The sequence below is a fragment of the Elephas maximus genome, chromosome 11 (assembly GCF_024166365.1).
Source record: "Elephas maximus indicus isolate mEleMax1 chromosome 11, mEleMax1 primary haplotype, whole genome shotgun sequence".
Classification (NCBI taxonomy): domain Eukaryota; kingdom Metazoa; phylum Chordata; class Mammalia; order Proboscidea; family Elephantidae; genus Elephas; species Elephas maximus.
Window position 1 is genome coordinate 102,338,190 of NC_064829.1, and position 26,463 is coordinate 102,364,652.

Genomic DNA, 26,463 nt, shown 5'->3' on the forward strand with positions numbered 1-26,463 from the left:
CTCTGACATGTACAGAGTCACCATGAGTCAGAGTTGACTTGATGGCAACTGGTATTACGGTATATTCAAACTTTGATAATTCTCTTATCTTCCCTCCTTCACTCCTGGTGACCAGAACCCTGAATCAGTACCAGGCTCAACATGGCTGAGCTGGTCTTGCACAAACAGCAGGGATGAAAAACCAATCCTGACATCATCCCAGACATTGACTACTTCAAAAATCTTGTCCAGAGTTCTCCAGACCTCTACCAATCCCCCCATAGTTTCTCAATTGTTGGACAATCAGAGTTGTTCAAGGACAGATTAGGTAGGTTTGTCTAGAACTAGACAAGGGACTGAATAAAATTTGTCTCTACAAAAGTCTGAATTTGTTTTTCTTTTTGGCACTCACTACATTACTTTGGGGGGGCCCTGGCGGCACAGTGGTTAAATGGTACAGCTACTAACCAAAAGATCAGCAGTTCGAATCCATCAGCCGCTCCTTGGGGACCCTATGGGGCAGCTCAACTCTGTCCTATAGGATCGCAATGAGTCAGAATCGACTCAGTGGCAACAGGTTTTTTTTTTTTTTTTAGATTACTTTTTGCGTATTTATCGAATCCTGTAGCTCTTTATATGTGATGTGGGAGGCACTACTCCACACCCTTGTCACGTATGTCATTTAAGTCTCATAATAACATTATGTATTATGACCCCCACTATACAGATGAGGAAACTGAGGTACAGAGAGACCAAGCCACTTTCCCAAGGTCATAGTGACAGAGCTGGGATTCACCCTCAGGCCGTGTGACTCCCAAGTCCTTGCTCTTAATCACTCCAAATATCTCTCCAGCTTATGACCAGAAAGTCGCCTTGTGCAGGAGGCGTCATTCTCACATGATCTTCCAGGTCCCTGGCTCTTAGAAAGTCAAGGTCTGTCTGAGAAATGGGTACGAATATGGGAACTAGGTCTGAAGATTACAGGGAGGCACACTCGGCGTAGTGACACAGGCTGGCCACCTGAGGGGGCACTAGCCCGCTGACGGAGCCCGGGAAGGGAGGAGGGAACCTTGGAAAAGGCTCTCAAACTGAGACTCTTAGGACCACAGAACGCTGGGAACAGAGCATCTTAGAAGGCTGAGAACAAAGCCTCTCAGAACATAGAACAAAGGCCCCTGGAATCGTAGAACAGTGAGCACAAAGCACCACAGCACCTGGGGGACAAAGGACACTTAAATTCTATTCTGGACGAATCATGGAAGCTTCCACCCGAGGTCTTATAATTCCAGAATGGGGGATACAATCAATCTTTACACTCTTAGAAGCAAGATGGGCTGTCTAATTTGTAAAGCCCAAGGCCCCTTGTTAAAAAAAAAAAAAATTCTAGACAGCTACAGCAGAGCATTAAACCAAGCGTAGAACTCTTCTAAGCGCAGGGCACAGGCCGCACGATAGTGAAGCTTAGAAGCATAATTTTTACAGGAGGATGTCAGTCTTAACCTTGGCCTCTTTTTTTTTCCTTTCAATTTCTATTATCATGACAAATATAACAACTTTTCCAATTTCAACATTTTAAAAAATTTCATTGTTTTAGGTGAAAGTTTACAGTGCAAATTAGTTTTTCATTCAAAAATTATACACAAAATGTTTTGTGACATAGGTTGCAATCCCCACGATGTGCCAGCACTCACCCCTTTCTCTTTCCTCCCAGGGTTCTCCCTGTCCATTCTTCCAGCCCCTCCCTGCCTTCGTCTCTTTGCTTTTGGACAGGGGTTGCCCATTTGGTGCCCTATACTTGATTAAACTAAAAAGCACTTTACTCAAGTGTGTTATTGTCTTATAGGTCTGTCTAATCTTTTGGCTAAAAGGTGGACCAGCCTCTTCTTTTACAGATGAGTTATACTAAATAAGGAACGCTTCACGAGGAGATGAAATCAGGGCTCAAACCCCTAACCATTTCCGCCCTCTGCTCAGCCTCAGAAGTAGAGGGTCGAGGAGGAGGGAGGTGCAACAGCCAAACTGTCACGTGGACCCATTCTTTATTTATAGATCACCCCCTCCCCCTCCCACTGGACAGTCCAATGGTAGCCCGAGCTCGCCCGCAAGGGGGCGTAACCAACCGTGGGGCCGGGGAGGTACCGACCAATGGTAGTGGAGCAAGGGCGGATATATTTTATTGAGATGCATGGAGGGTGTGGCCTGAGCCCAAAGGTAGGCGCGCGGGGGGCGTGGCGAGGCCACCAGTAAGAGGAGCAAGTAGGCAGCTGCGAGCATGCGTCGTGTTGGGGGGCGTGGCCGGACGGCCGAGCAAGGGCGGGGACAGGCCAATAGGCGGCGGTTGCTCTGTCGCCAGGGGCGTGGTCATGCAGATAAGGCGCCGGTGGGCGGCCCAATGGGCGGGCGTCTATGCAGATGAGACGGTGACAGCCGGGCCAGCGGGCGGGCGGCAGGCGGGCTGCTGGGGCGGGGAGGTGGGACCGGGAGAGGGGTGGCCGCGGGGCCCGGCCAGGCTGGGGCGGGGGGCCGCAGCCATGATCGGGGCCTTCTCGTTCCCGGTGAGCCCCGAGCGGGGCCGGCTGCGGGGCTGGCTGGAGGGCAGCCTGGCTGGCCTCTGCGAGTTGCACTGGCTCCGGGAGAGGCAGGAGTACCGCGTGCAGCAGGCGCTGCGGCTGGCCCAGCCCGGAATGGGGGGCGCAGAGGCCGAGGACGAGGAGGACGCCGAGGAGGACGAAGATGCGGCGGCGGCGCGCCGGGCCGCGGCGGCCCTGGAAGAGCAGCTGGTGAGGGGCCGCCTGTCCGTCCGTCCCCGCCCCTCCCCCAGTCTGTCTGTCTTGGTTGGACGCTTAGACACCGGTCCCGATCGCGACGGGGGGGAGGGGAGAGGAAGGGGGTGAGGACAGGGAGTCCGGGCGGCCGGCGGGATCTGACCCTCTCCTCCAAACCCGGACAGAAGGTGGTGGTGGAGATTGCATTCCCCCACTGGGGCCATCCTCTACCTCTTCACCAAAGAAAAATCCTTCTGGGCGCCAAGTATGTGTCAAGCTGGGCGCCGAATACTTTGCGTGCGTGGTCCCCTTGGAGCTTGGGAGATAGGAGGTGATCGTCCCCATTTTACGGAAAAAGAAACTGAGGTTCAGAGAGGGCAAGCGACTCACCCAAGGTCACACAGCCCACACAGCCGTGATCCAAACATACTCCCATCCCAGCCCGGCTACCAGGGCTCCATCTTCCCTAAATCCTGGTGTGCTTGGAGATCTCTGGAGGGGGCAGGATGGGGGAGGGGGCCTTAGGGCCTCTTGTGGGAGGGATCACTGCTGAGAGGAAGCTCATGGTCCCTGACGACCCCATGGGGATCTTGTCCCTTGGGTGACATTTCCCTTCCTTTCCTACCTGGTCCCAGCCCTCCTTGATCCCAGAGAGGGCGGGTTGAGGCGCCACGGGAGTCTGACTTCTGGACCTCGTTGGCGCTCTAATGGTGGAAAATGAGACAGAGGTCTCCGGATTGATTTAAGGAGGCACCATCCCTCTCCCCCTCTCGATATCATTCCTTCATTCTCCTGACCTCTTCCTGGATTCTCTTATTCTCTCCCTATCCCCACATCACTGTGACTTTGTGTCTGCCTCTCTTTCTTTCTTTACGCTCTGTCCCTCTGTCTCTGTCTCCCTGTGTCTCTCTATCTCTGCTTCCCTGGCTTTCCTTTCCTGCATTGCTGCACCTCTTTCTCTTCCAGCCCCACGTCTCGGTCTCTATCTGTCTCTGCCCCTCCCCCAGCTGCACCCCCCCTCAAGCCTGCCAGGCCCCAGACCCTGGCTCCACTTGCTGATCCCATCCCCAAGCCTGTGTGTGGCCAGAGCTTCCCGTTTGGGGAAATCTGAGCCGAGGTTTGGGGGAAGGGGGCTCTCCCTGCGGCTGACCTCGGCCGCCCCCTCCCCAGATGGGGAGTGGGGAGGTGGGGCCGAAGCCCGACTCTGGGGCTGCAAGCCCAGCCCCTCCCCCGCCGGGAGGGGGACCCTACACATTCTTCTCGGGAAACAGAAACAGCTGTGGGAGGCCCCACCCCCTCCTAAAGTTGGAGACGGTTGTGGGGGCCTTCACCAGCTCCCCCCACCCAAGTTGGCTGGGCTTGGGAAGGTGCCTCCCACCCTGAGGAGGAGAGGGAGAGGGTATGGGCGACAGTGTCCTTCTTCCCTCAGTACCTCAGTCTCCCCCCCTTTTTCCCCTTGGTCCCCTCTCCCCCGTCCCTCCATCTCCCCATCTCTCTGCCCCTCGGTCTTCTCATCTCTCTGCCCCTCCGACTCCCCCCACCACTCGGTTCCCTGGCTGACTTGAGCTGGTAGTGGGGCGGCCTCTCCCCCTCACAGTCTCCAGGCAAAGCTCGGTCCTGGCATCAGGGAGGAGGCGGTGGCGGGGGGGAGGGTGGAGGGAGACAGCCGCACTGAAGAAGAAGCAGAGAAGCGCTAAATATAAACTCCTCTGATGTTGGGGGTTTCTAAGTCCTTCTGGGGAGGGAGTAGGAGCCTCCTCTGATCCCTGAGCCCTTGTCTTATGAAGCTGACCCCCCCCATACACTCTCTTTGCAGCAAGAAAAACTCAAGTCAGATTTGATTACTTTTTAATAGGAATAGTGGGGATGCCAGGTAAAGACTAGGGGTATCTGGGAGAAGAGAGGCAAAAACCCTCAATTGAGGGGGAGAGGTTCCTAGGTCCTGTGATCTCCCCAGAAGGAAAGCCTGTGTGTGGTCAGAGCTTCCTGTTGGAAGTTCCAGCAGGAAGGACTTAAGTTAGATTTGCAGGACTTCCTAACGGAGATGAAGGGCACTGGATCCTGACTGGGACATGCGAGCTGAGAGAAGCAAAGGTCTGGGAAGGTTTGGGCTCAGGGGTCTCCAGGGGCCCTGACCACACCCTTTTTACACCTGCCTGAGCAGAGTGGCCTGAGGCCATGTATAGAAGGGCTTGCAAAAATAAGATGGGGGGCATGTGAGCAGGCAGGGGGCCAAATTCAGACTACTAAGGACCTTCTGGTCCTTCGCGCTGAAATTTCACCAGTTTGCCTCTAGAAGGAATAAAGTCAGACTTTCTATTGGGGCTGGGGGTAATGGGTGACTGAGGTGGCTGGGAAGGAAGGGGTCCCAGCTAGGGGAAGAGGAGGCCTCTCCTGTCTGCCCTCTAATTCCTGCTCTTCTCTGCAGTAAAAAAAAAAAAAAAACAGTAGAAGAACTGAAATTAGACCTGCAGACTTTACCAAAATAAATAAATAATTTTCTACATTTATATATTTTTTAATTTTTATTGTGCTTTAAGTGAAAGTTTACAAATCAAGTCAGTCTCTCATACAAAAATTTATATACACCTTACTATATACTCCTAATTGCTCTCCCCCTAATAAGACAGCCCGCTCCCTTCCTCTACTCTCTCTTTTCGTGTCCATTCCGTCAGCTTCTAACCCCCTCTTCCCTCTCATCTCTCCTCCAGATAGGAGATGCCTACATAGTCTCATGTGTCTACTTGGTCCAAGAAGCTCATTCTTCACCAGCATCTTTTTCTATCCCATTGTCCAGTCCAATCCCTGTCTGAAGACTTGGCTTTGGGAATGGTTCCTGTCCTGGGCTAATGGAAGGTCTGGGGGCCATGACCACTGGGGTCCTTCTAGTCTCAGTCAGACCATTAAGTCTGGTCTTATGAGAATTTGGGGTCTGCATCCCACTGCTCTCCTGCTCCCTCAGGGGTTCTCTGTTGTGTTCCCTGTCAGGGCAGTCATCGGTTGTAGCCAGGCACCATCTAGTTCTTCTGGTCTCAGGATGATGTAGTCTCTGGTTCATGTGGCCCTTTCCGTCTCTTGGGCTCATAATTGCCTTGTGTCCTTGGTGTTCTTCATTCTCCTTTGATCCAGGTGGGTTGAGACCAATTGATTCATCTTGGATGGCTGCTTGCTAGCATTTAAGACCCCAGACACCTCTCTTCAAAGTGGGATGCAGAATGTTTTCTTAATAGATTTTATTATGCCAATTGACTTAGATGTCCCCTGAAACCATGGTCCCCAGACCCCTGCCCCTGCTACGCTGGCCTTCGAAGCATTCAGTTTATTCAGGAAACTTCTTTGCTTTTGGTTTAGTCCAGTTGTGCTGACCTCCCCTGTATTGTGTGCTGTCTTTCCCTTCACCTAAAGTAGTTCTTATCTACTATCTAATTAGTGAATGTCCCTCTCCCCCCCACCTCCCTCCCCCCTCTCGTAACCACAAAAGAATGTTTTCTTCTCAGTTTAAACTATTTCTCAAGTTCTTATAATAGTGGTCTTATGCAATATTTGTCCTTTTGCAACTAATTTCACTCAGCATAATGCCTTCCAGGTTCCTCTGTGTTATGAAATGTTTCACAGATTCCTCGCTGTTCTTTATCGATGCATAGTATTCCACTGTGTGAATATACCATAATTTATTTATCCATTCATCCGTTGATGGGCACCTTGGTTGCTTCCACCTTTTTGCTATTCTACATTTATAAGTAAAAACACCATTTATATTTTCCTTGTAAGAAAGGTATAGCTTTCATGTAATAAGAAAAGTTACCACTTAATAAGTGTTTTAAAGGAACTGTTTTTTAAAATTCATTAAGTCTGCACAATAACTCCATAAGGGAGAGAATTGTATAATGCCCATGTTACGGATGAGAAAACTGAGGCCCAGAGAGGTGAAGTAACCTGCCCAAGGTCACAAAACTCGGACTTGGCAGAGCTGGGATTGGACCCTAGCTGGTTAAAACACTTGGCTGCTAGCTGAATGGTTGGCGGTTTGAACCCACCCAGTGGCTCTGCAGGAGAAAAGACTTGGCAATCTGCTTCTGTAAAGACTACAACCTAGGAAACACTGTGGGGCAGTTCTGCTGGGTCACATGGGGTCACTTTGAGTTCAAATTGACTTGACAGCACACAACAACAATTTGGCTCCAAGTCATGCCTCCTTAAACACTTCACTTCCCCTTTTCCTCCCTTGATCTCCTAAATCCACCCCCTCAATTGAGAGGAACACCGTTTGTCACCTTACTGTGAGTCCTTCCAGACTTCTTCCTGCGCCTTGACTCACAAAAACAGTTTACATACCAAGACATGTAGAGCTTTGCTTTTTTTTTTTTTTACAAATTCCAGTTTCTTGGGTAAGGTCCCAGAATCTATGCCAGTGGTTCTCAAAGTGTGGCCCCTGGACCAGCTGCATCAGATCACGCGGGAACTTGTTCAAAATGCAGATTCTGAAAGAATCGGTCTGCAGCAGCAAGGGCTTAAGGGAGACTAGCAAAAGGCCTTTCTACTGAGGTTACTGTTAACCCCCAGACCCCAATCAGAAACCGGAAGTCAGTCGCAGCAGTCTGGGTTTTAACAAGCCCCCAGGTGATTCTCACAGTCATATTATATATTTTGTACTTTTCCTTTGCCACTCAGCATGGATCTTGGTGATGATTCCATACTGAAATTGATTCCATTTTAACAGCTGCATAGTATTCCATTGTAGACATTAATTCTTTCATCAAATACTTACCAAGCACTTCCTTTCTGCCAGGGATTGTTCTGGGCACTTGGGACACAGCAGTGAACAAAACAGACAAAAATCCCTGCTGTCCGGGAGCTGATGGTCAAGTAACAAATCGGTACATAATTTTAAGCCAGGAAGTCATTACTGCCACGTAGAAAACACAGGGGAGCTATGTTAGACAGGGTGCTCAGAGAAGGAGGTGCCTGGGTGGCTCATATGATTTGCACTCAACTACTAACCTAAAGGTTGGCAGTTTGAACCCATCCAGTGGTGCCATGGAAGAAAGGCCTGGCAATCTGGTTCCATGAAGATTTGTTGTTGTTAGGTGCTATAGAATCGATTTTGACTCATAGTGACCCCATATGACAGAGTAGAAGGGCCTCATAGGGTTTTCTTGGCTATAATCTTCATGGAAACAGATCGTTAGGTCTTTCTCCTGCAGAGCTGCTGCCAGGGAAACCCTATGGAGCAGTTCCACTCTATAACACATGCGGTCACCATGAATCGGAATCGACTCCACAGCAACAGGTTTTGGTTTTGGTTTGGTCAGAAAAGGGACTATGTAAGCAGAGGCCTGAATGAAGCAAGGGAGACAGCCAGTAGGTATGTGGGAGAAACCTGTCCTACAGGGAGAACCGCCAGTGCAAAGGCCCTGGGGTAGGAGCATACACAGCATGTTCAAGGCACAGCAAGGAGGCCGGTGTGGCTACAGCGGAGTGACCAAGTGAATGATCAGTGGCAGGACATGACACAGGGTATATGGGCAGCCCATGATCTTTTTAGGCACCCCCTGATGCTGCACAGAGCCCTGGTGGTGCAGTGGCTAACCAAAAAAAGGTCGTTCAAACCCACCAGCCACTCCGTGGGAGAAAGATGTGGTTGTGTGCTTTTGTAAAGGTTTACAGTCTTGGAAACCCTATGGGGACAGTTCTACTCTGTCCTATAGGGTCCCTATGAGTTGGAATTGACTGGACCGCAATGGGTTTGGTTTTGGGGTTTTGATGCTGCACAGTTAGGCTGCTTTCCTGGGTTCTGCTTTGCTCTAAGATGACTCCACTGTGAGCATCTTTTCACACCAGGGCAGGAGCCCAAAGTGGAATGCTTTGTTGACCTTCCTTGCATAAACAGGCCCAGACGGGGGCTTCTGTTCTGGGCGGGGTGGGGGTGGGTCTGGAGAGCCCCGGGAGAGCTGGGGAGGGGCAGCTGGGGCGGCGCTTGGGGGAAGCCAGCTTGTCTTTCTGCCCTAAATAGGAAAGGCTGGGCGCCTGCCCTCCAAGCCCCTCCTCCCTCCCTCCCTCCCTCCTGCTGCCCAGACAAGCCGCTTTTGTCTGCGGGTCAACCGTCTGCCGGAGGCTGTGGCCACCTCTGGCCTCTTCCAGACCCATAGGAAACTCTTCCTGGCTCTGGGCCTCAGTTTTCCAAAAAGGGGTTAAGTTCTAGTGTCTTGGAAACCCCACGTTGTTTCAGCTCCCACCCTCAGTAACTGCTACTCCTCTCAAAGAGTTTTCACTTCCATTTATTCGCACCTGATAAAAAATGGTCTTTTCCAGCAACAAGAAGAATCTAGGATAGACTTGAGGGCATTTTTCATTGGGATGAGTGAGGCACTGTGGGCAGACATTGGGGGCTTCTGAGTTGGAATGGAGCAAGGGCTGGAGGAAAATACGGTCTCTGGGGTAAAGAGACCTATTGAGGCTTGGCACGAACGCTCCTTGCAGCAATACCACTAAGGCTAGACCCACATAAGGACTTCCCAGTAGGGAGAGGGAGTTCTGAGGGAAGGACCAAAAAAGTGTATGAGTTGTGGTCAACCCTGTTTTAACTACAAGAGGGAAAGAGTCAGTCTGTAGCAAGAAGGACTTAAGGGAAACTAGCAAAAGGACTTTCTAAAGGTGCTACAGTTAATCTTTCCCAATGGCAATGGGGGGAGACGGGAGGATCTGAGAAGGCAGAGTTAAGGATTGGGAGAAGGCACACCTATGGCTAAGGGATCTGCTGAAGGCTGGGTACAGTGTTTTCGCAGTGAACAGCCCTTACAGCAAGAAGATCTGAAGTTAGATTCAAAGAGGGAAATTCTAATAGGGGCTAAAGGACTGTAAGCATAGATGAGGGAAACAGCTGATATGGATGTCCCAAGGAATGAGGCTTCATCATACCTAAGAGGGACTGAGCTGGGACTGCAGCATGAAGAACTGGAGCTAGACAGCCAGAAGGACTTTCTAAGCAGGCTGAAAGGACAGATATTGAGGGGTGTCCCGGGACTCAGTTACTGCTTTTGCCCTTTTGAAATCAAAAGTGAGATTCTGCCATGAGCCCATGGAATGAGCGACTAGTGGACAGAGGATTGGGGCTCTTCTGACCATCCTGCTCTCCCCATGCCCCCAGGAAGCCCTGCCTGGGCTCATCTGGGACCTGGGCCAGCAGCTGGGAGACCTGAGCCTGGAGTCTGGGGGCCTGGAGCAGGAGAGTGGCCGCAGTTCAGGTGAGCACAGGTGGAGGGGAGGGCCTTCCTGGGACACCCTAATCTTTCCCACTGTACCCCATCTCTCAGGCTTCCCATGTCTCTGCCCCTTGATCTCCCCTCTCCCCACCCTTGGTCTCCCCTCTCTCTGCCCCCTTGTTCTCCCTGTCTCCCCATCCAGGCCCCCTGATTTTCTCTCCCCTTCTTCCTGGAATCCAGGCTTCTATGAAGACCCCAGTTCCACAGGAGCTGCAGACTCACCACCCTCGACCTTCTGTGGGGACAGCGGCTTCTCTGGATCGGGCTCCTATGGACGTCTAGGTCCCTCTGAACCCCGGGGCATCTATGCCAGCGAGCGGCCTAAGTCCCTAGGTAAGATGAGCTGGGTTGCTGCCCTGAGGGCCAGGGAATGGATACTAAAAACAGTTTTTGTTTTTTTTTAATTGCACTTTAGATGAAGGTTTACAGAACAAACTAGCTTCTCATTAAACAGTTAGTACACATATTGTTTTATGACATTGGTTAACAGCCCCAACACATGTCAATGCTCTCCCTTCTGGACCTTGGGTTCCCTATTACCAGCTTTCCTGTCCCCTCCCCTCCTGCCTTCCAGTCCTTGCACCTGGGCTGTTGTGCCCCTTTAGTCTTGTTTTGTTTTACGGACCTGTAAAAGCAGAGTTTTGAGCACAATCTTCTGAGTCAGACTGATTTGGATTCAAATTCCGCTGTGATATTTCTTGTGTGATTTTGCAGGCCTCCATTTCTTCATCTGTTAAAATGGGATCATAACAATGGCTACCTGGTAGGGATATTTTGAGCATTCAGCGACCCTCTGCCCTAAGGAACTGGACTTGGCATATGGTGACTGCTCAGTAAATAAAAACTACTAACCTAAAGGTTGGTGGTTCAAACCCACCTAGCGGCACTGTGGAAGAAAAGCCTGGTGATCTTCTACTCCAACACATAGGGTTGCCAGATTAGGAATCAACTCCCCAGGGAAAGGTTTGGTTTGGCTTCCTATGCCTAGTAAACCCTGTGGGGCAGTTCTACCGTGTCATATAGGGTCTCTGAGTCAGAATCGACTCCACGGTACACAACAAAAAGCACTCTCCTAGGGGCAGGAGATACAGCTGAACAAATCACTGCCGTTATACAACTGACATTCTAGTGGGAGAGATAGTTACCATACAAAAAGTAAAATACACAGGACATTAGACATGGACATGTAGTGGGAAAAGAAAGGGGCTAGAGAGTGTCCGTTTGTGTTGGGGAGTTGCAATTTTAGAAAATACGGCCAGAGGAGTCCTCACTGAGACGGTGACATACGAGTGGCGACCCGAAGTAAGAGAGGGAGCCAGACAAACAGATATCTTGGGGGAAGACTGTTCCAGGCAGCGTGAACAGCAAGTGCAAAGGCCCTGAGGCCCGATGGCAACTGATGTGTATATTCAGGAGGCCAGCTTGGCTGGAATCCTACAAACAGAGGAGGCTGTAGGAGATGGGGGTGGGTGAGACAGCTCATGCAGGGGCTTGTAAACCACTGTAAAGATTTTGTTAGGAACCTGATATGGGGAAAAGGATGAAAGCAGGGTTTTTAAGGAGTGCGGAGAGACGGGGAGGAAGCCTGCCCTCCCAGGCTCAGTAAGAAAGGGCTTTGAGAACCCTCCACTCCCTTCCTTTCTTGCCTCCCTCTCCTAGGAGACGCCAGTCCCAGCGCTCGGGAGGCAGTGGGCCCTCGGGCCGCCGTGCCGCGGTCCTTCTCGGCGCCCTATCCGACGGCCGCGGGCTCTTCGGGCACAGAGGCTTGCTCGTCCGCGGAGCGGCGGCCGCGCGCGGGGCCTTTCCTAACTCCCAGCCCCCTACACGCCGTAGCGCTGCGCAGCCCACGCCCGTGCGCCCGCCTTCCAGTCAACTCGCCAGACGCGGTGGGCGCGGGACGGCCCCTGGACGGCTACATCTCGGCGCTCCTGCGCAGGCGCCGCCGCCGGGGGGCGGGCCAGCCCCGGACCAGCCCCGGGGGCGCGGACGGCGGCCCGCGGCGCCAAAACAGCGTGCGCCAGCTGCCGCCGGACGCGTCCTCGTCCCCCGGCGGCGCGCGGCCCGCGCCTGAGTCAGGAGTGGAGCGCGCAGGGGGCCGTCCCGCCAGCCCCGCCGTCCTGAGCCGCGCCTGGGCCTCGCAGTGGGAGTCGGAGGCGGTGCCTGAGCCCCCCGCGCTTCCCGTAGCACCCACGCCCCCTGACAGCCCGGCCGAGGGCCGCCTGGTGAAGGCGCAGTACATCCCGGGCGCGCAGGCCGTCACCCGTGGTCTCCCTGGCCGCGCGCCGCGCCGCAAACCGCCGCCACTGACCCGTGGCCGCAGCGTAGAGCAGTCCCCGCCCCGGGAACGTCCCCGGGCCGCAGGGCGCCGCGGACGCATGACCGAGGCCTCAGGTCGCCGGGGCTCGCCCAGGGCGCGCAAGACCGCGCGCTCCCAGTCCGAGACCAGCCTGCTGGGTCGCGCTGCCGCGATCCCTCCCGGCCCTCCCAAGTACCCTACGGCTGAACGTGAAGAGCCGCGACCGCCCCGGCCCCGCCGCGGCCCAGCGCCCACGCTCGCAGCCCAGGCAGCAGGGGCCTGCCGCCGCTGGCGCTCCACCGCTGAGATAGACGCTGCCGATGGGCGTCGAGGGCGTCCCCGAGCTCCCGCGGTCCGTGGCCCAGGTCCTGGCCCATCCCCGTCAGCTCCTCAGCGCCGTCTGCTCTACGGCTGTGCAGGCAGCGACTCGGAGTGCTCAGCTGGACGCCTGGGGCCCCTCGGACGCCGGGGACCCACGGGCGGCGGCGGTGGCTATGGGGAGAGCGAATCCAGCGCCAGCGAGGGGGAGTCACCTGCTTTCAGCTCCGCATCCAGCGACTCAGAAGGCAGCGGTGGCCTTGTGTGGCCGCAGCAGCTGGTGGCGGCCACTGCGGCCTCTGGGCCAGGGGGTGGTGCAGGTGGAGGAGCTCCTGCAGGCCCTGCCAAGGTCTTTGTGAAGATCAAGGCTTCCCACGCCCTCAAGAAAAAGATTCTGCGTTTCCGTTCGGGTTCTCTCAAGGTCATGACTACAGTGTGAGTTTAGAGGTTCGATTGGGCTCCCTCTCCATGGCCTCTGCACCTCCACACTCCCACTCACTAACCCTTCCACACCTCCCTTCCAAAGACCACAGTTTTTTCTGCTTCCAAAGACCACCTTCCCTCCCTTCACAGCCATAGTGGTTAAAAGGTTCTCCCACCACCACCGGGAGGATTGGAGGAGGAGCCTTGTTTGACCTAGTTCAACTTCTGGCCTGGAGCTCTTGGGCAAGAAAGTTCCCCGTCTCTGGGCCTCAGTTTCCTCATCTGTACAATGGGTGCCCGTGTATGCAGAAGGAATAATTCATTTTGAATTTCCCTGTTTTAGTTTAGACTCTTAATCTGTTTCTTCCCCTTCCTTCATTTCTCTTGTTGAATCCCCCCCATTCCTCCTTTCTGAGCTTCCTTTCTATGGCCCTCTCTCATTCACAAAGTGCCCCCCTCCGTGTCCCTTGGCATCCTGGTCAGAGACTCTGTCTGTCCCAGGTGGTGCCTGCAGAGTGCCCTGGGAAGGGAAGGAGCGCTGACTTGGGGGTATTTAGTGTCAAGTAGGAGTTGACAACACCTGGAAAGACTCTTTCACCTCTATCCCTGGACAATTATGGGAGATTGGGAGGTGGAAAAGAGGAAGAAGGATGGCATCTATCTTGTTCCCCCCACCCCTTGAGACAGGGAGTTGGGGGGGGGAGCTCAGGATGACCCTCAGCTGTTCCAATCCAGTATTTTTTTTCTTCCTTTTTAAAAATACTGTATTTATTATGACGATGGTGACCCCCCGGTGCACAGGGGGGCCAGATTATGTGTGCTTCTCTAGCCCCTTTGTAAATAAATGCACAGTGTAACATCTGTGGTGGACTCGTGTTCTCTGGCAAAATGGGAGACATGCCTTTCCTTTGGACTGATTTATTAAGAAACCCTGGTATCATAGTGGTTAAGAGCTATGGCTGCTAATCAAAAGGTCAGCAGTTCGAATCCACCAGGCTCTCCTTGGAAACCGTATGGGGCAGTTCTGCTCTGTCCTGTAGGGTGACTATGAGTTGGAATTGACTTGACCGCAACAGGTTAACATTTATTAACTAACGCTTAACACAGAGTAACTACTGTGTTCTTTAGAAATGGTAGTGCCAGAGCCAGCTGACAGATCCCAGGGTAGATCTCAACAGCATCTTCCTACCATACACTGTTCTACTTCAGTGAATTGCCTTTGATTGAGTTAAATTTTGGTCATAAATAACGGTTTCAGTAGAGGTGAGGGGGCAACCCCCAAATCCCCTCACTCAACCCCAGTGCTTCTCCAAGAAGTCATCATAACCAATTTGATGTGCATCCTTGCATTTTTTCTTTGTGTTTGCATGCATCGGTGAATCTAAATAACTATGTAAATATGTATAACTATATATGTAATATAACTATATGTATATAGTTATATACATGTATAGATACATATATAAACAAAAAACCCATTGCCGTAGAGTCGGTTCTGGCTCATAGTGACCCTATAGGACAGAGAAGAACGGCCCCCGTAGGGTTACCAAAGAGGCTGGTGGATTTGAACTGACAGCCTTTTGATTAGCAGCCGAGCTCTTAACCACTGCGTCACCAGGGCTCCATATATTTACATAGATTGGACTATACACCATTGTTTATCATTCCTATTTTGGGGGAGAAATCTGTGCCTGGAGGTTTATTTCTGGGAAAGTTTTTAATTAAGGATTGAATTTCTTTTTGATGGTTATAGCACTATTTAGCTTTTCTGTTTTTTTTTTTTGAACATTTTACTGTGTTTTAGGTGAAAGTTTACACAGCAAATTAGTTTTGCATTCAACAATTCATACACAAATTGTTTTGTGACATTGGTTGCTATTCCCTGCAATGTGTCCGCACTGTCTCCGTTTCCATCCTGCCTTCCGCATTTCTTTCCCCGCCCCTCATTACCTTCTCATCTTTGTTTTTGGGCGACTGTTGCCTGTTTGGCCTCGTATAGTTGATTTTTCTAAGGAGCACATTTGTCACGAGTGTTATTTAATTTTATCAGCCAATCTATTATTTGGTTGAAAGGTGATCTCCGGGAGTAGCTTCAGTTCCAGATTAAAAGGATATTTTAGGGCAGTAGTCTCAGGGCTTCCTCTAGTCTCTACCAGTCCAGTGAATCTGATCTTTTTCAATGAATTTGAGTTTCATTCTACATTTTTATCCCATTCTCACCGGGACCTTCTATTGTGTTCCTTGTCAGCAGTCATTAGTGGTAGCCGGGCACCATCTAGTTCTTCTGGTCTCAGGCAAAAGGAAGCTGTGCCATTAGTCTGTAGACTAATTGTTCCCTTGAGTCCTTGATTTCCTTCACAGGAGGAGACAATAGTTGTATCTTAGATGGCCACTCACAAGTCTTTAAGACCCCAGGTGCTACTCACCTAACTAGGCTGTAGACCATTATCTTTATGAACAATGGAGCTAGATGTCCCCAGAGACTATGGTCCTGAGTCTTCAGACCCAGTAACTCAGTCCCATGAGGTGTTTGTATATGTCTCGGAAGTTTCTGTAACTGTGCCTTTTATGTGCTCTATTAAAAAAAAAAATTTTTTTTAATTATATACATGAATATATATGCAACCCATACAAATATGTATATACAAATGCCCACAACTGTACCTATGTATGCACACACATGTAGTCCTATATGCCCTCCCACATCTATATAGCATACATGTCTACCTATGTAACCATCCATATTTTTGCTTATTACTGTTGTTGCAAGATTGTATGTTTTAGCATTAACCGTAGTTGTCGTTTATTCTTGCATACCTCTCAGTGTCTTCGTTTACCTTGGTCACATTGTGCTGACTTTCCCCATATTGTGTATCACCTTTCCCTTCACTAGATTTGGAGCCCTGGTGGCCCAGTGGTTAAGCGCTTGACAGCTAACCAAGAAGGTTGGCGGTACGAATCCATCAGCTGCTCCTTGGAAACGTGTGGGGCAGTTCTGCTCTGTCCTATGGGGTCACTATGAGTTGGACTTGACAGCAATGGGTTTGGTTTTTTTGTTTGTTTGTTTCACCAGAATTAACACACGTCTATTATCTAATCCCACCCACCATTATCTAATAAGTGATTCTCCCTCCCTCTCCCTCCCATCCCTGGTAACCATCAAAGAATGTTGCATCCTGTGTGTAAACCTATTCTTGACTTTTTATAAAAATGAAGTCAAATAATATATGTCCTTTTGGTGATTGACTTATTTCACTCAGCATAATGTCCTCCAGATTCATCCATGTTATGTTTCACAGACTCATCATTATTCTTTATCATTGGGTAGTATTCCGTTGTGTGTATGTATCCTATTTTGTTTATCTATTCATGTGTTGATGGACACTTAGGTTGTTTCCATCTTTTTGCTATTGTGAATAATGCTGCCATGAACATGGGTGTGAGTATGTCTGTTTGTGTCACTGCTCTCTTATATCTAGGATATAGTGGGGTTTCTGGATCATATGGTAAAGTAAACGGTCAGGGAAAAAGAGGAAGACCCTCAACAAGATGGATTGACACAGTAGCTGCAACCATGGGCTCAAGGATAACAACAATTGTGAGGATGGCACAGGACCGAGCAGTTCTGTTGTACAAAGGATCATTCTGTTGTACAGAGGGTCACTATGAGCACAGAGGGTCGCTGTGAGTCAGAACTGACTCAATGACACCTAGCAACAACAATATGATATTTCTCTTTCTAGCTTTTTGAAGGAGCGCCGTTCCATTTTCCATAGTGGTTGTACCATTTTACAATCTCACCAGCAATGTATAAGAGTACCAATCTCTCCACAACCTTGCCAGCATTTGTTCTTTTCTGTTTTCTTTTTTTTAATCGGTGCCATTTTTGCAGGGGTGAGATGGTATTTCATTGTTGTTTTGATTTCCATCTTTCTAATGGCTACTGATTGTGAGCATCTCTTCATGTGTTTGTTAGCCACATGAATGTCGCCTTTGGTTAAGTGTCTGTTCATGTCCTTTGCCCATTTTTTAATTGTATTGTTTGTCATTATGTTATTGAGGTGTTGAAGTTTTCTGTGTATTTTAGATATTAGATGCTTGTCAGATATGTTGTTGCCAAAACTTCTTCCAAGTCTGTAGGTTCTCTATTTACTCATTTGGTAAAGTCTGTTGGTGAGCACAAGTACTTAATTTTTAGGAGGTCGCGGTTATCTGGTTTATCTTCTGTTGTTTGTGTGTTTTTAGTTATGTTTGATAATGTATTTATGCCACAAATTATCACCCCTAGCTTGTCACTATGTTATCTCTCTGGAACTTTATAGTTTAACATTTAGGTCTTTGATCCATTTTGAATTAGTTTTTGTGTGTGGTGTGAGGTATGGATCCTGTTTTACTTTTCTGTAAATGGATATCCAGTTTTGCCAGCATGTTAAAGAGACTCTTTCTTCCCCATTGAATGGACTGCCACCCTTTGTTGAAGATCAGCTGTCCATAGCTGGATGGATTTACTTCTGGGATCTCAATTCTGTTCCATTGGTCTATGTGTCTGTCATTGTGCCAGTACCAGGCTGTTTTGATTACCGTGGCTGTATGGTGAGTTCTGAGACTGGGATGTGAGGCCTCCTACTTTCTCCTTCTTCTATAATGCTTTAGCTATTTGGGGCCTCTTTCTTTTCCATATAAAGTTGGAGACTAGTTTTTCTGCTTCTTAAAGAATGTCGTTGGGATTTGGTTCAGGATTGTGTTATATCTATAGATCACTTTGGATGGTATTCATATTTTCACGATGTTAAGTCATCCAATCCATGAGCATGGGATGTTTTTCTATTTATGTAGGTCTCTTTTGGTTTCCTATTGTAGTAGTGTTTTATCATTTTCCTTGTATAAGTCTTTTATGTCTCTCTTGTTGTTGTTAGGTGCTGTCAAGTTGGTTCCAGCTCATACCAACCCTATGTACCACAGAACCAAACGGTGCCCAGCCCTGCGCCATCCTCACAATCATTGCTATCCTTGAGCCCATTGTTGCAACCACTGTGTCAGTACATCTCGTTGAGGGTCTTCCTCTTTTCCGCTGACCCTGTACTTTACCAAGCATGATGTTCTTCTCCAGGGAATGGTCCCTCCAACAACATGTCCAAAGTATGTAAGATGCATCTAAGGAGATTCTGGTTATACTTCTCCCAAGACAGATTTGTTCGTTCTTTTGGCAGTCCATGGTATAGTCAATATTCTTCGCCAACACCACAAATTCAAAGGCGTCAATTCCTCTTCGGTCCTCCTTATTCATTGTCCAGCTTTCACATGCATATGATGCAATTGAAAATACCATGACTTGGGTCAGGCACACCTTAGTCTTCAGGGTGACATCTTTGCTTTTCAACACCTTAAAGAGGTCCTTTGTAGCAGATTTGCCCAATGCAATGCATCTTTTGATTTCTTGACAGCTGCTTCCATGGGTGTTGATTGTGGATTCAAGTAAAATGAAATCCCTGACAACTTCAATCTTTTCTCCATTTATCATGATGTTGCTTATTGGTCCAGTTGTGAGGATTTTTGTTTTCTTTATGTTGAGGTGCAATCCATACTGAAGGCTGTGGTCTTTGATCTTCATTAGTGCTTCAAGTCCTCTTCACTTTCAGCAAGCAAGGTTGTGTCATCTGTATAACGCAGGTTGTTAATGAGTCTTCCTCCAATCCTGATGCCCCATTCTTGTTCATATCGTCCAGTTTCTTGGATTATTTGCTCAGCATACAGATTGAGTAAGTATAGTGAAAGGATACAACCCTGACACACACCTTTCCTGACTTTAAACCACTCAGTATCCCTTGTTCCGTCGGAACAACTGCCTCTTGATCTGTGTACAGATTCCTCATGAGCACAATTAAGTGTTCTGGAATTCCCATTCTTCACAATGTTATCCATAATTTGTTGTGATCCACACAGTTCAATGCCTTTGCATCGTGAACAAAACACAGGTAAACATCCTTCTGGTAGTCTTTGCTTTTAGCCAGGATCCATCTGACATCAGCAATGATATCCCTGGTTTCACTTCCTCTTCTGAAACCAGCCTGAATTTCTGGCAGTTCCCTGTCGATATACTGCTACAGCCGCTTTTGAATAATCTTCAGTAAAATTTTGCTTGCATGTGCTATTAATGATATTGTTCGATAATTTCTGCATTCGGTTAGATCACCTTTCTTGGGAATAGGCATAAATATGAATCTCTTCCAGTTGGTTGGCCAAGCAACTGTCTTCCAAATTTCTTGGCATAGATGAGTAAACACTTCCAGTGCTGCGTCTGTTTGTTGAAACATCTCAATTGATATTCCGTCAATTCCTGGAGCCTTGTTTGTCGCCAGTGCCTTCAGTGCAGCTTGGACCTCTTCCTTCAGTACCATCAGTTCCTGATCATATGCCACCTCTTAAAATGGTTGAACGTCGACTAATTCTTTTTGGTGTAATGACTCTGTGTATTCCTTCCATCTTCTTTTGATGCTTTCTGCGTCATTTAGTATAGAATCCTTCACTATTGCAACTTGAGGCTTGAATTTTTTCTTCAGTTCTTTCAGCTTGAGAAACGCTGAGCATGTTCTTCCCTTTTGGTTTTCTATCTCCAGCTCTTTGCACATGTCGTTATAGTACTTTACTTTGTCTTCTCGAGCCGCCCTTTGAAATTTTCTGTTCGGTTCTTTTTCTTGAACATTTCTTCCTTTTGCTTTAGCTACTTGACGTTCAAAAGCAAGTTTCAGAGTCTCCTCTGACATCCATCTTGGTCTTTTCTTTCTTTCCTGTCTTTTCAATGACCTCTTGCTTTCTTCATGTGTGATGTTCTTGATGTCATGCCACAACTCTTCTGGTCTTCAGTCATTAGTGTTCAACGCATCAAATCTGTTTTTGAGATGGTCTATAAATTCAGGTGGGATATGCTCAAGGTTGTACTTTGGCTCTCATGGGTTTGCTGTGATTTTCTTCAGTTCCAACTTGAACTTGCATATGAGCAGTTGATGGTCGCTTCCACAGTTACCCCCTGGCCTTGTTCTGACTGATGATATTGAGCTCTTCCATCTTCTGTTTCCACAGATATAGTCAGTTTGATTCCTGTGTATTCCATCTGGCGAGATCCATGTGTATAGTTGCCGTTTATGTTGGTGAAAAAAGCTATTTGTGCTGAAGAAGTTGTGGGTCTTGCAAAATTCTATCATTGAATCTCTGCCATTGTTTCTATCACCAAGGCCATATTTTCCAACTACTGATCCTTCTTCTTTGTTTCCAACTATCGCATTCCAATCACCAGTAATTATCAATGGATCCTGATTGCATGTTTGATCAATTTCAGACTGCAGAAGCTGATAAAAGTCTTCAGTTTTTTCATCTTTGTCCTTAGTGGTTGGTGCGTAAATTTGAACAATAGTCATATTAACTTGTCTTCCTGGTTGGCATATGGATTTTATCCTATCACTGACTGCGTTGTACCTCAGGATAGATCTTGAAATGTTTTTTTTTTGGCGATGAATGCAACACCATTCCTCTTCAAGTCGTCATTCCAGCATAGAAGGCTATGTGATTGTCTGATTCAAAACGGCCAGTAGCAGGCCATTTCAGCTCACTAAGGCCTAGAATATCGATGTTTGTGCGTTCCATTTAATTTTTGATGATTTCCAATTTTCCTTGATTCATACTTCTTACATTCCAGGTTCCGATTATTAACAGATGTTTGTAGCTGTTTCTTCTCATTTTGAGTCATGCCACATAAGCAAATGAAGGTCCCAAAAGCTTTACTCCATCCGTCATTAAGGTTGACTCTACTTTGAGGAGGCAGCTCTTCCCCAGTTATCTCTTGAGGGCCTTCCAACCTTGGGGTTCATCTTCTGGCACTATATCAGACAGTGTTCCACTATTATTCATAAGGTGTTCACCGGCTAATTCTTTTCAGAAGTAGACTGTCAGGTCCTTCCTAGTCTTTCATTGCTATAAAATTTCCTTTGAGCGCTGCTTTTGCTGTGTCCCGGGGGCTTTGGTATGTTGTGTCTTCATTCTCATTTGACCCTCCATGGGTCACCCTGCTGGTATCTGAATACTGGTGGCATAGCTTCCAGCATCACAGGAACACAGAAGCCCCCCAGTTCAACAAACTGACAGACATGTGTCCCTAGTTAGATTTATTCCTCAGTATTTTATCCTTTTAGGGGCTATTATGAATGGTGTTGTTTTCTTGATTTCCTTTTTGTAGTGCTCCTTGTTAGTGTAAAGGAATCTGACTGATTTCTGTATGTTGATCTTGGACCCTGCCACTTTGCTGAACTCTTGTATTAGTTCCGGTAACTTTCTTGTAGAATCTCTAGGATTTTCTATTTATAGGATCATGTCATCTATGAATAGGGATAGTTTTACTTCTTCCTTATTAGTTTGGATGCCCTTATTTACCTTTCTTGCCTTATTGCTCTGGCTAGGTCTTCCAGTACAGTATTGAATAAGAGTGATAATGGGTGTCCTTGTCTTGTTCCCATTTTCAGTGGGAATGCTTTCAGTCTCTCTCCATTGAAAATAATGTTGGCTCTTGGTTTTGTATATAAGCCCTTAATTGTGTTGAGAAATTTTCCGTCTAATCCTATTTTGCTGAAAGTTTTTATCAGGAAATGGTGCTGGATTTTATCAAATGCCTTTTCTACGTCAATTGAGATGATCATGTGATTCTTTTCCTTTGTTTTATTTATGTGGCGGATTACGTTTATGGATTTTCTAATGTTGAACCATCCTTGAATCCCTGATATGAATCCCACCTCATGGCGATGTATTATTTTTTTGATATGCTGTGTGTTCTGTTGGCTAGAATTCTGTCAAGAATTTTTGTGTCCATATCCATGAGAAATATTGGACTGTAATTTTCTTTTTTTGTGGTATCTTTGCCTGGCTTTGGTATCAGGGTTATGCTGGCTTCATAGAATGAATTAGGGAGTATTCCTTCCTTTTCTACATTCTGGAATAGTTTGAGTAGAATTGGCGTCAACACATTTCTGAATATTTGGTAGAACTCTCCAGTGAAGCCACCTGAGCTGGGGCTTTTTTGTTGGGAGTTTTTTTTTTAACGATGTTCTGAATTTCTTCTTTTGTAATGGGTCTATTTAAGTTTTCTACCTCTGTGTTAGTTTAGGTAGACAGTGTGTTTCTAGAAATTTGTCCATTTCTTCTAGGTTTTCAAATTTGCTAGAGTACAATTTTTCATAATATTGTTATGATCCTCTTTGTAATGTCACCCATTTTATTTCTTATTTTGGTTATTTATGTCTTCTCATTTTTTTCCTTTGTCAATTTGGCAAGTGGCTTGTCAATTTTAATGATTCTCTCAAAGAACCAATTTCTAGTTTTGTTGATTCTTTCTATTGTTTTTCTATTTCATTTATTTCTGTTCTGATCTTTATTATTTCCTTTCTTCTGGTGACTGTGGACTTCTTTTACTGTTCCTTTTCTATTTGTTCAAGTTGTTGGATGAAGTTATTGACTTTGGACCATTCTTCTTTTTTGATGTGTGCATTCATTGCTATAAAATTTCCTTTGAGCGCTGCTTTTGCTGTGTCCTGGGGGCTTTGGTATGTTGTGTCTTCATTCTCATTTGATTCTAAGAATTTTGTAATTTCATTTCTTCTGTGACCCAGCAGTTTTTAAGTAAAGTATTGTTCAGTCTCTGTGTATTTAATTTTTTCCTTGCTCTTTCTGTTACTGATTTCTAGTTTTATACTGTTATGGTCAGATAGGATGCTTTGTATTATGCCAATGTTTTTGAATTTATTGAGGCGTGCCTTGTGGCCTTGAATGTGGTCTATTCTGAAAAATGATCTGTGTGCAGTAGAGAAGAATGTTTTCTGTGCTGTTCTTGGGTGGTGTGTTCTGATTATGTCTATGAGGTCAGGTTGGTTGATTGTGTTATTTAGAGCTTCTGTATCTAAATTAAATTTCTTTCTAGTTGTTCTGTCCATTATTGAAAGTGGTGTGTTAAACTCTCCTGCTGTTATTATAGAACTTTCTATTTCTTTTTTCAATTCTGCTACAGTTTGTTTCATGTATTTTGGAGCTCTGTCATTGTGTGCATAAATATTTATTATTGTTATGTCTTCTTGCTTGATTGACCCTTCAATCATTATATATTCCCCTTCTTTGTCTCTTATAATGGATTTGGACTTAAAGCTTATTTTATCTGAAATTCTCATTGCTACTCCTGCTCTCTTTTGGATACTGTTTGCTTGATATATTTTTTTCCATCCTTTGATTTTTAACTTGTTTATGTCTTTGTGTCTAAGGTGTGTCTCTTGTAGGCAACATATTGATGGGTCATTTTTTTAAATTAAACTTTAGATGATGGTTTACAGAACAAACTAGCTTCTCATTAAACAATGTTGTTGTTGTTAGGTGCCGTCGAGTCGGTTCCAACTCATAGCGACCCTATACACAACAGAACAAAACACTGCCCAGTCCTGAGCCATCCTTACAATCGTCATTATGCTTGAGCTCATTTTTGCAGCCACTGTGTCAGTACACCTCGTTGAGGGTCTTCCTCTTTTCCACTGACCCTGTACTCTGCCAAGCATGATGTCCTTCTCCAGGGACTGATCCCTCCTGACAATGTCTAAAGTATGTAAGACGCAGTCTCACCATCCTTGCTTCTAAGGAGCATTCTGGTTGTACTTCTTCCAAGACAGATTTGTTCGTTCTTTTGGCAGTCCGTGGTATATTCAATATTCTTCACCAACACCACAATTCAAAGGCGTCAATTCTTCTTCAGTCTTCCTTATTCATTATTCAGCTTTCATATGCATATGATGCAATTAAAAATACCATGGCTTGACTCAGGGACACCTTAGTCTTCAAGGTGACATCTTCGCTCTTCAGCACTTTAAAGAGGTCCTTTGCAGCAGATTTACCCAATGCAATGCGTCTTTTAATTTCTTGACTGCTGCTACCATGGCTGTTGACTGTGGATACAAGTAAAATGAAATCCTTGACAACTTCAATCTTTTCTCCATTTATCATGATGTTGCTCATTGGTCCAATTGTGAGGATTTTTGTTTTCTTTATGTTGAGGTGTAATCCATACTGAAGGCTGTGGTCTTTGATCTTCATTAGTAAGTGCTTCAAGTCCTCTTCACTTTCAGCAAGCAAGGTGTGTCATCTGCATAACACAGGTTGTTAATGAGTCTTCCTTCAATCCTGATGCCCAGCTCTTCTTCATATGGTCCAGCTTCTGGTATTATTTGTTCTGCATACAGATTGAATAGGTATGGTGAAGGAATACAGCCCTGATGCACATCTTTCCTGACTTTTAAACCAAACAGTATCCCCTTGTTCTGTCCGAACAACTGCCTCTTGATCTATGTAAAGGCTCCTCATGAGCGCAATTAAGTATTCTGGAATTCCCATTCTTCACAATGTTATCCATAATTTGTTATGATCCACACATAGTCAATAAAACACAGGTAAACATCCTTCTGGTAATCTCTGCTTTCAGCCAGGATCCATGTGACATCAGCAATGATATCCCTGGTTCCACTTCCTCTTCTGAAACCAGCCTGAATTTCTGGCAGTCCCCTGTTGATATACTGTTGCAGCCGTTTTTGAATGATCTTTAGCAAAATTTTGTTTGCATGTGATATTAATGATATTGTTCTATAATTCCCATCTTCGGTTGGATCACCTTTCTTGGGAATAGGCATAAATATGGATCTCTTCCAGTCAGTTGGCCAGGAAGCTGTCTTCCATATTTCTTGGCGTAGACGAGTGAGCACCTCCAGGGCTGCATCTGTTTGTTGAAACATCTCAATTGATATTCCATCAATTCCTGGAGCCTTGTTTTTCGCTAGTGCCTTCAGAACAGCTTGGACTTCTTCCCTCAGTACCATCGATTCCTGATCATATGCCACCTCTTGAAATGGTTGAACATTGACTAATTCTTTTTGGTATAATGACTATTAATGAGTACACATATTTTTTATGACATTGGTTAACAACCCCACAACATGTCCATACTCTCCCTTCTTGACACTGGGTTCCCTATTACCAACTTTGCTGTCCCCCTCTGCCTTCTGCCTTCTAGTCCTTGCTCCTGGGCTGGTGTGCCCCTTTAGTCTTGTTTTGTTTTACAGGCCTATCTAATCTTTGAATGAAGGGTAAACCTCAGTAGTGACTTTATTACTTAACCTAAAGGGTGTATGGCAGTGGGGTGGGGGGGTGGGGGGGTCATGTTTTATCCATTCTGCCACTCTCTGTCTCTTGACTGATGCAGTTTAACCCATTTACATTCAATGTGATTAACCATAGGTGTGGATTCATTGCTGTAATTTTGTTATACCTTTTTTTGTGGTGTTAACAGCTTCTTTGTTCCTCTTAATTTTCTGTGCTGAGTTCTTTTTGCATATGGATTTTCTTTTCCTATCAGTTGTTATTTTGTGTTTACTGAGTCTTTTTGCTTTTCTTCTTCTTTATTTTGTTGAGTAGATTTACTACTTTTCTTTGTGGTTAACCTGAAGTTTGCCTTAAAAAACCAAACTCATTGCTGCCATGTTGATTTTGACTCATAGCAACTGTATAGGATAGGGTAGAACTGCCCCATAGGGTTTCCAAGAAGTGACTGCTGGATTCAACCTGCCAGCGTTTTGGTTAGCAGCTCAAGCCTTAACCACTGCACCTCCACGTCTCCGAAGTTTACCTTAATCCTTTTAAAATTGAAACAGTTTGTGTATCTTGGAATTGCCTGGATTTTCTCCCCATATGGAAGCTTTTCCATTTCTTCTTGTGTCAGTTTTGCTAAGTTGTATTCACCTAGGAACTTGCGCATTTCATCTAAACTGAGATGACATATTTTCCTATCAATGTATTATTTTTGACAGCTGCATAATATTCCATTGTGAGGGTTCCCTATTGTCAGCTCTCTGATTTGATTTTATTTGTTACTGTTGTGTACCTTGCTACAGTGAATGCCCTTTGCATATCTGTATGTGCATATATATATTTCTGTAGGCTCCATTTCTAGAAACGTGTTTGGTCATTATAGCATGGTCTTTAATTTTTTTTTAATCGAGATCTTTGCACTTCTCTCAATTAAGGCTACCCCCAGTTGACGTTTCTGATAGCAATTTTTGAGTTGTCTGTTTCTTCACTGCTTCACTAAACACCAAAAGTTATCTGTCATTTTCACTTGCCAATGATGGGCAAAAATTGCTGTTCTGCTTAATTAGGCTGTCTCTTCCTGTATTTTCTGGAGGTGGTGGATCATTTTGTATGTTTCCTGGCCCACTTTTATTTCCTTTTATATGAATTGCCTGTTCTAGACTTTTGCCCATTTTCCTATTGGGTAAGCCCAACATGTCATGAATGGATAAATGGAGACTCAGAGAGAGGCTATCACTTGCCCTGGGTCACAAGACGAGGG

The 26,463-nt window shown here is 46.6% G+C and overlaps 1 protein-coding gene across 1 annotated transcript; it reads left to right on the forward strand.

The window, feature by feature from the left end:
- The first annotated feature begins 2,477 nt into the window (after positions 1 to 2,477).
- On the forward strand, positions 2,478 to 16,311 carry DACT3 (dishevelled binding antagonist of beta catenin 3). The gene is made up of 4 exons (XM_049901440.1): positions 2,478 to 2,759; positions 9,892 to 9,988; positions 10,187 to 10,339; positions 11,666 to 16,311. Exons 1-4 carry the CDS (start codon positions 2,511 to 2,513, stop codon positions 13,057 to 13,059), a joined length of 1,893 nt encoding a protein of 630 aa, XP_049757397.1. The 5' UTR covers positions 2,478 to 2,510; the 3' UTR covers positions 13,060 to 16,311.
- The last annotated feature ends 10,152 nt before the right edge of the window (positions 16,312 to 26,463 follow it).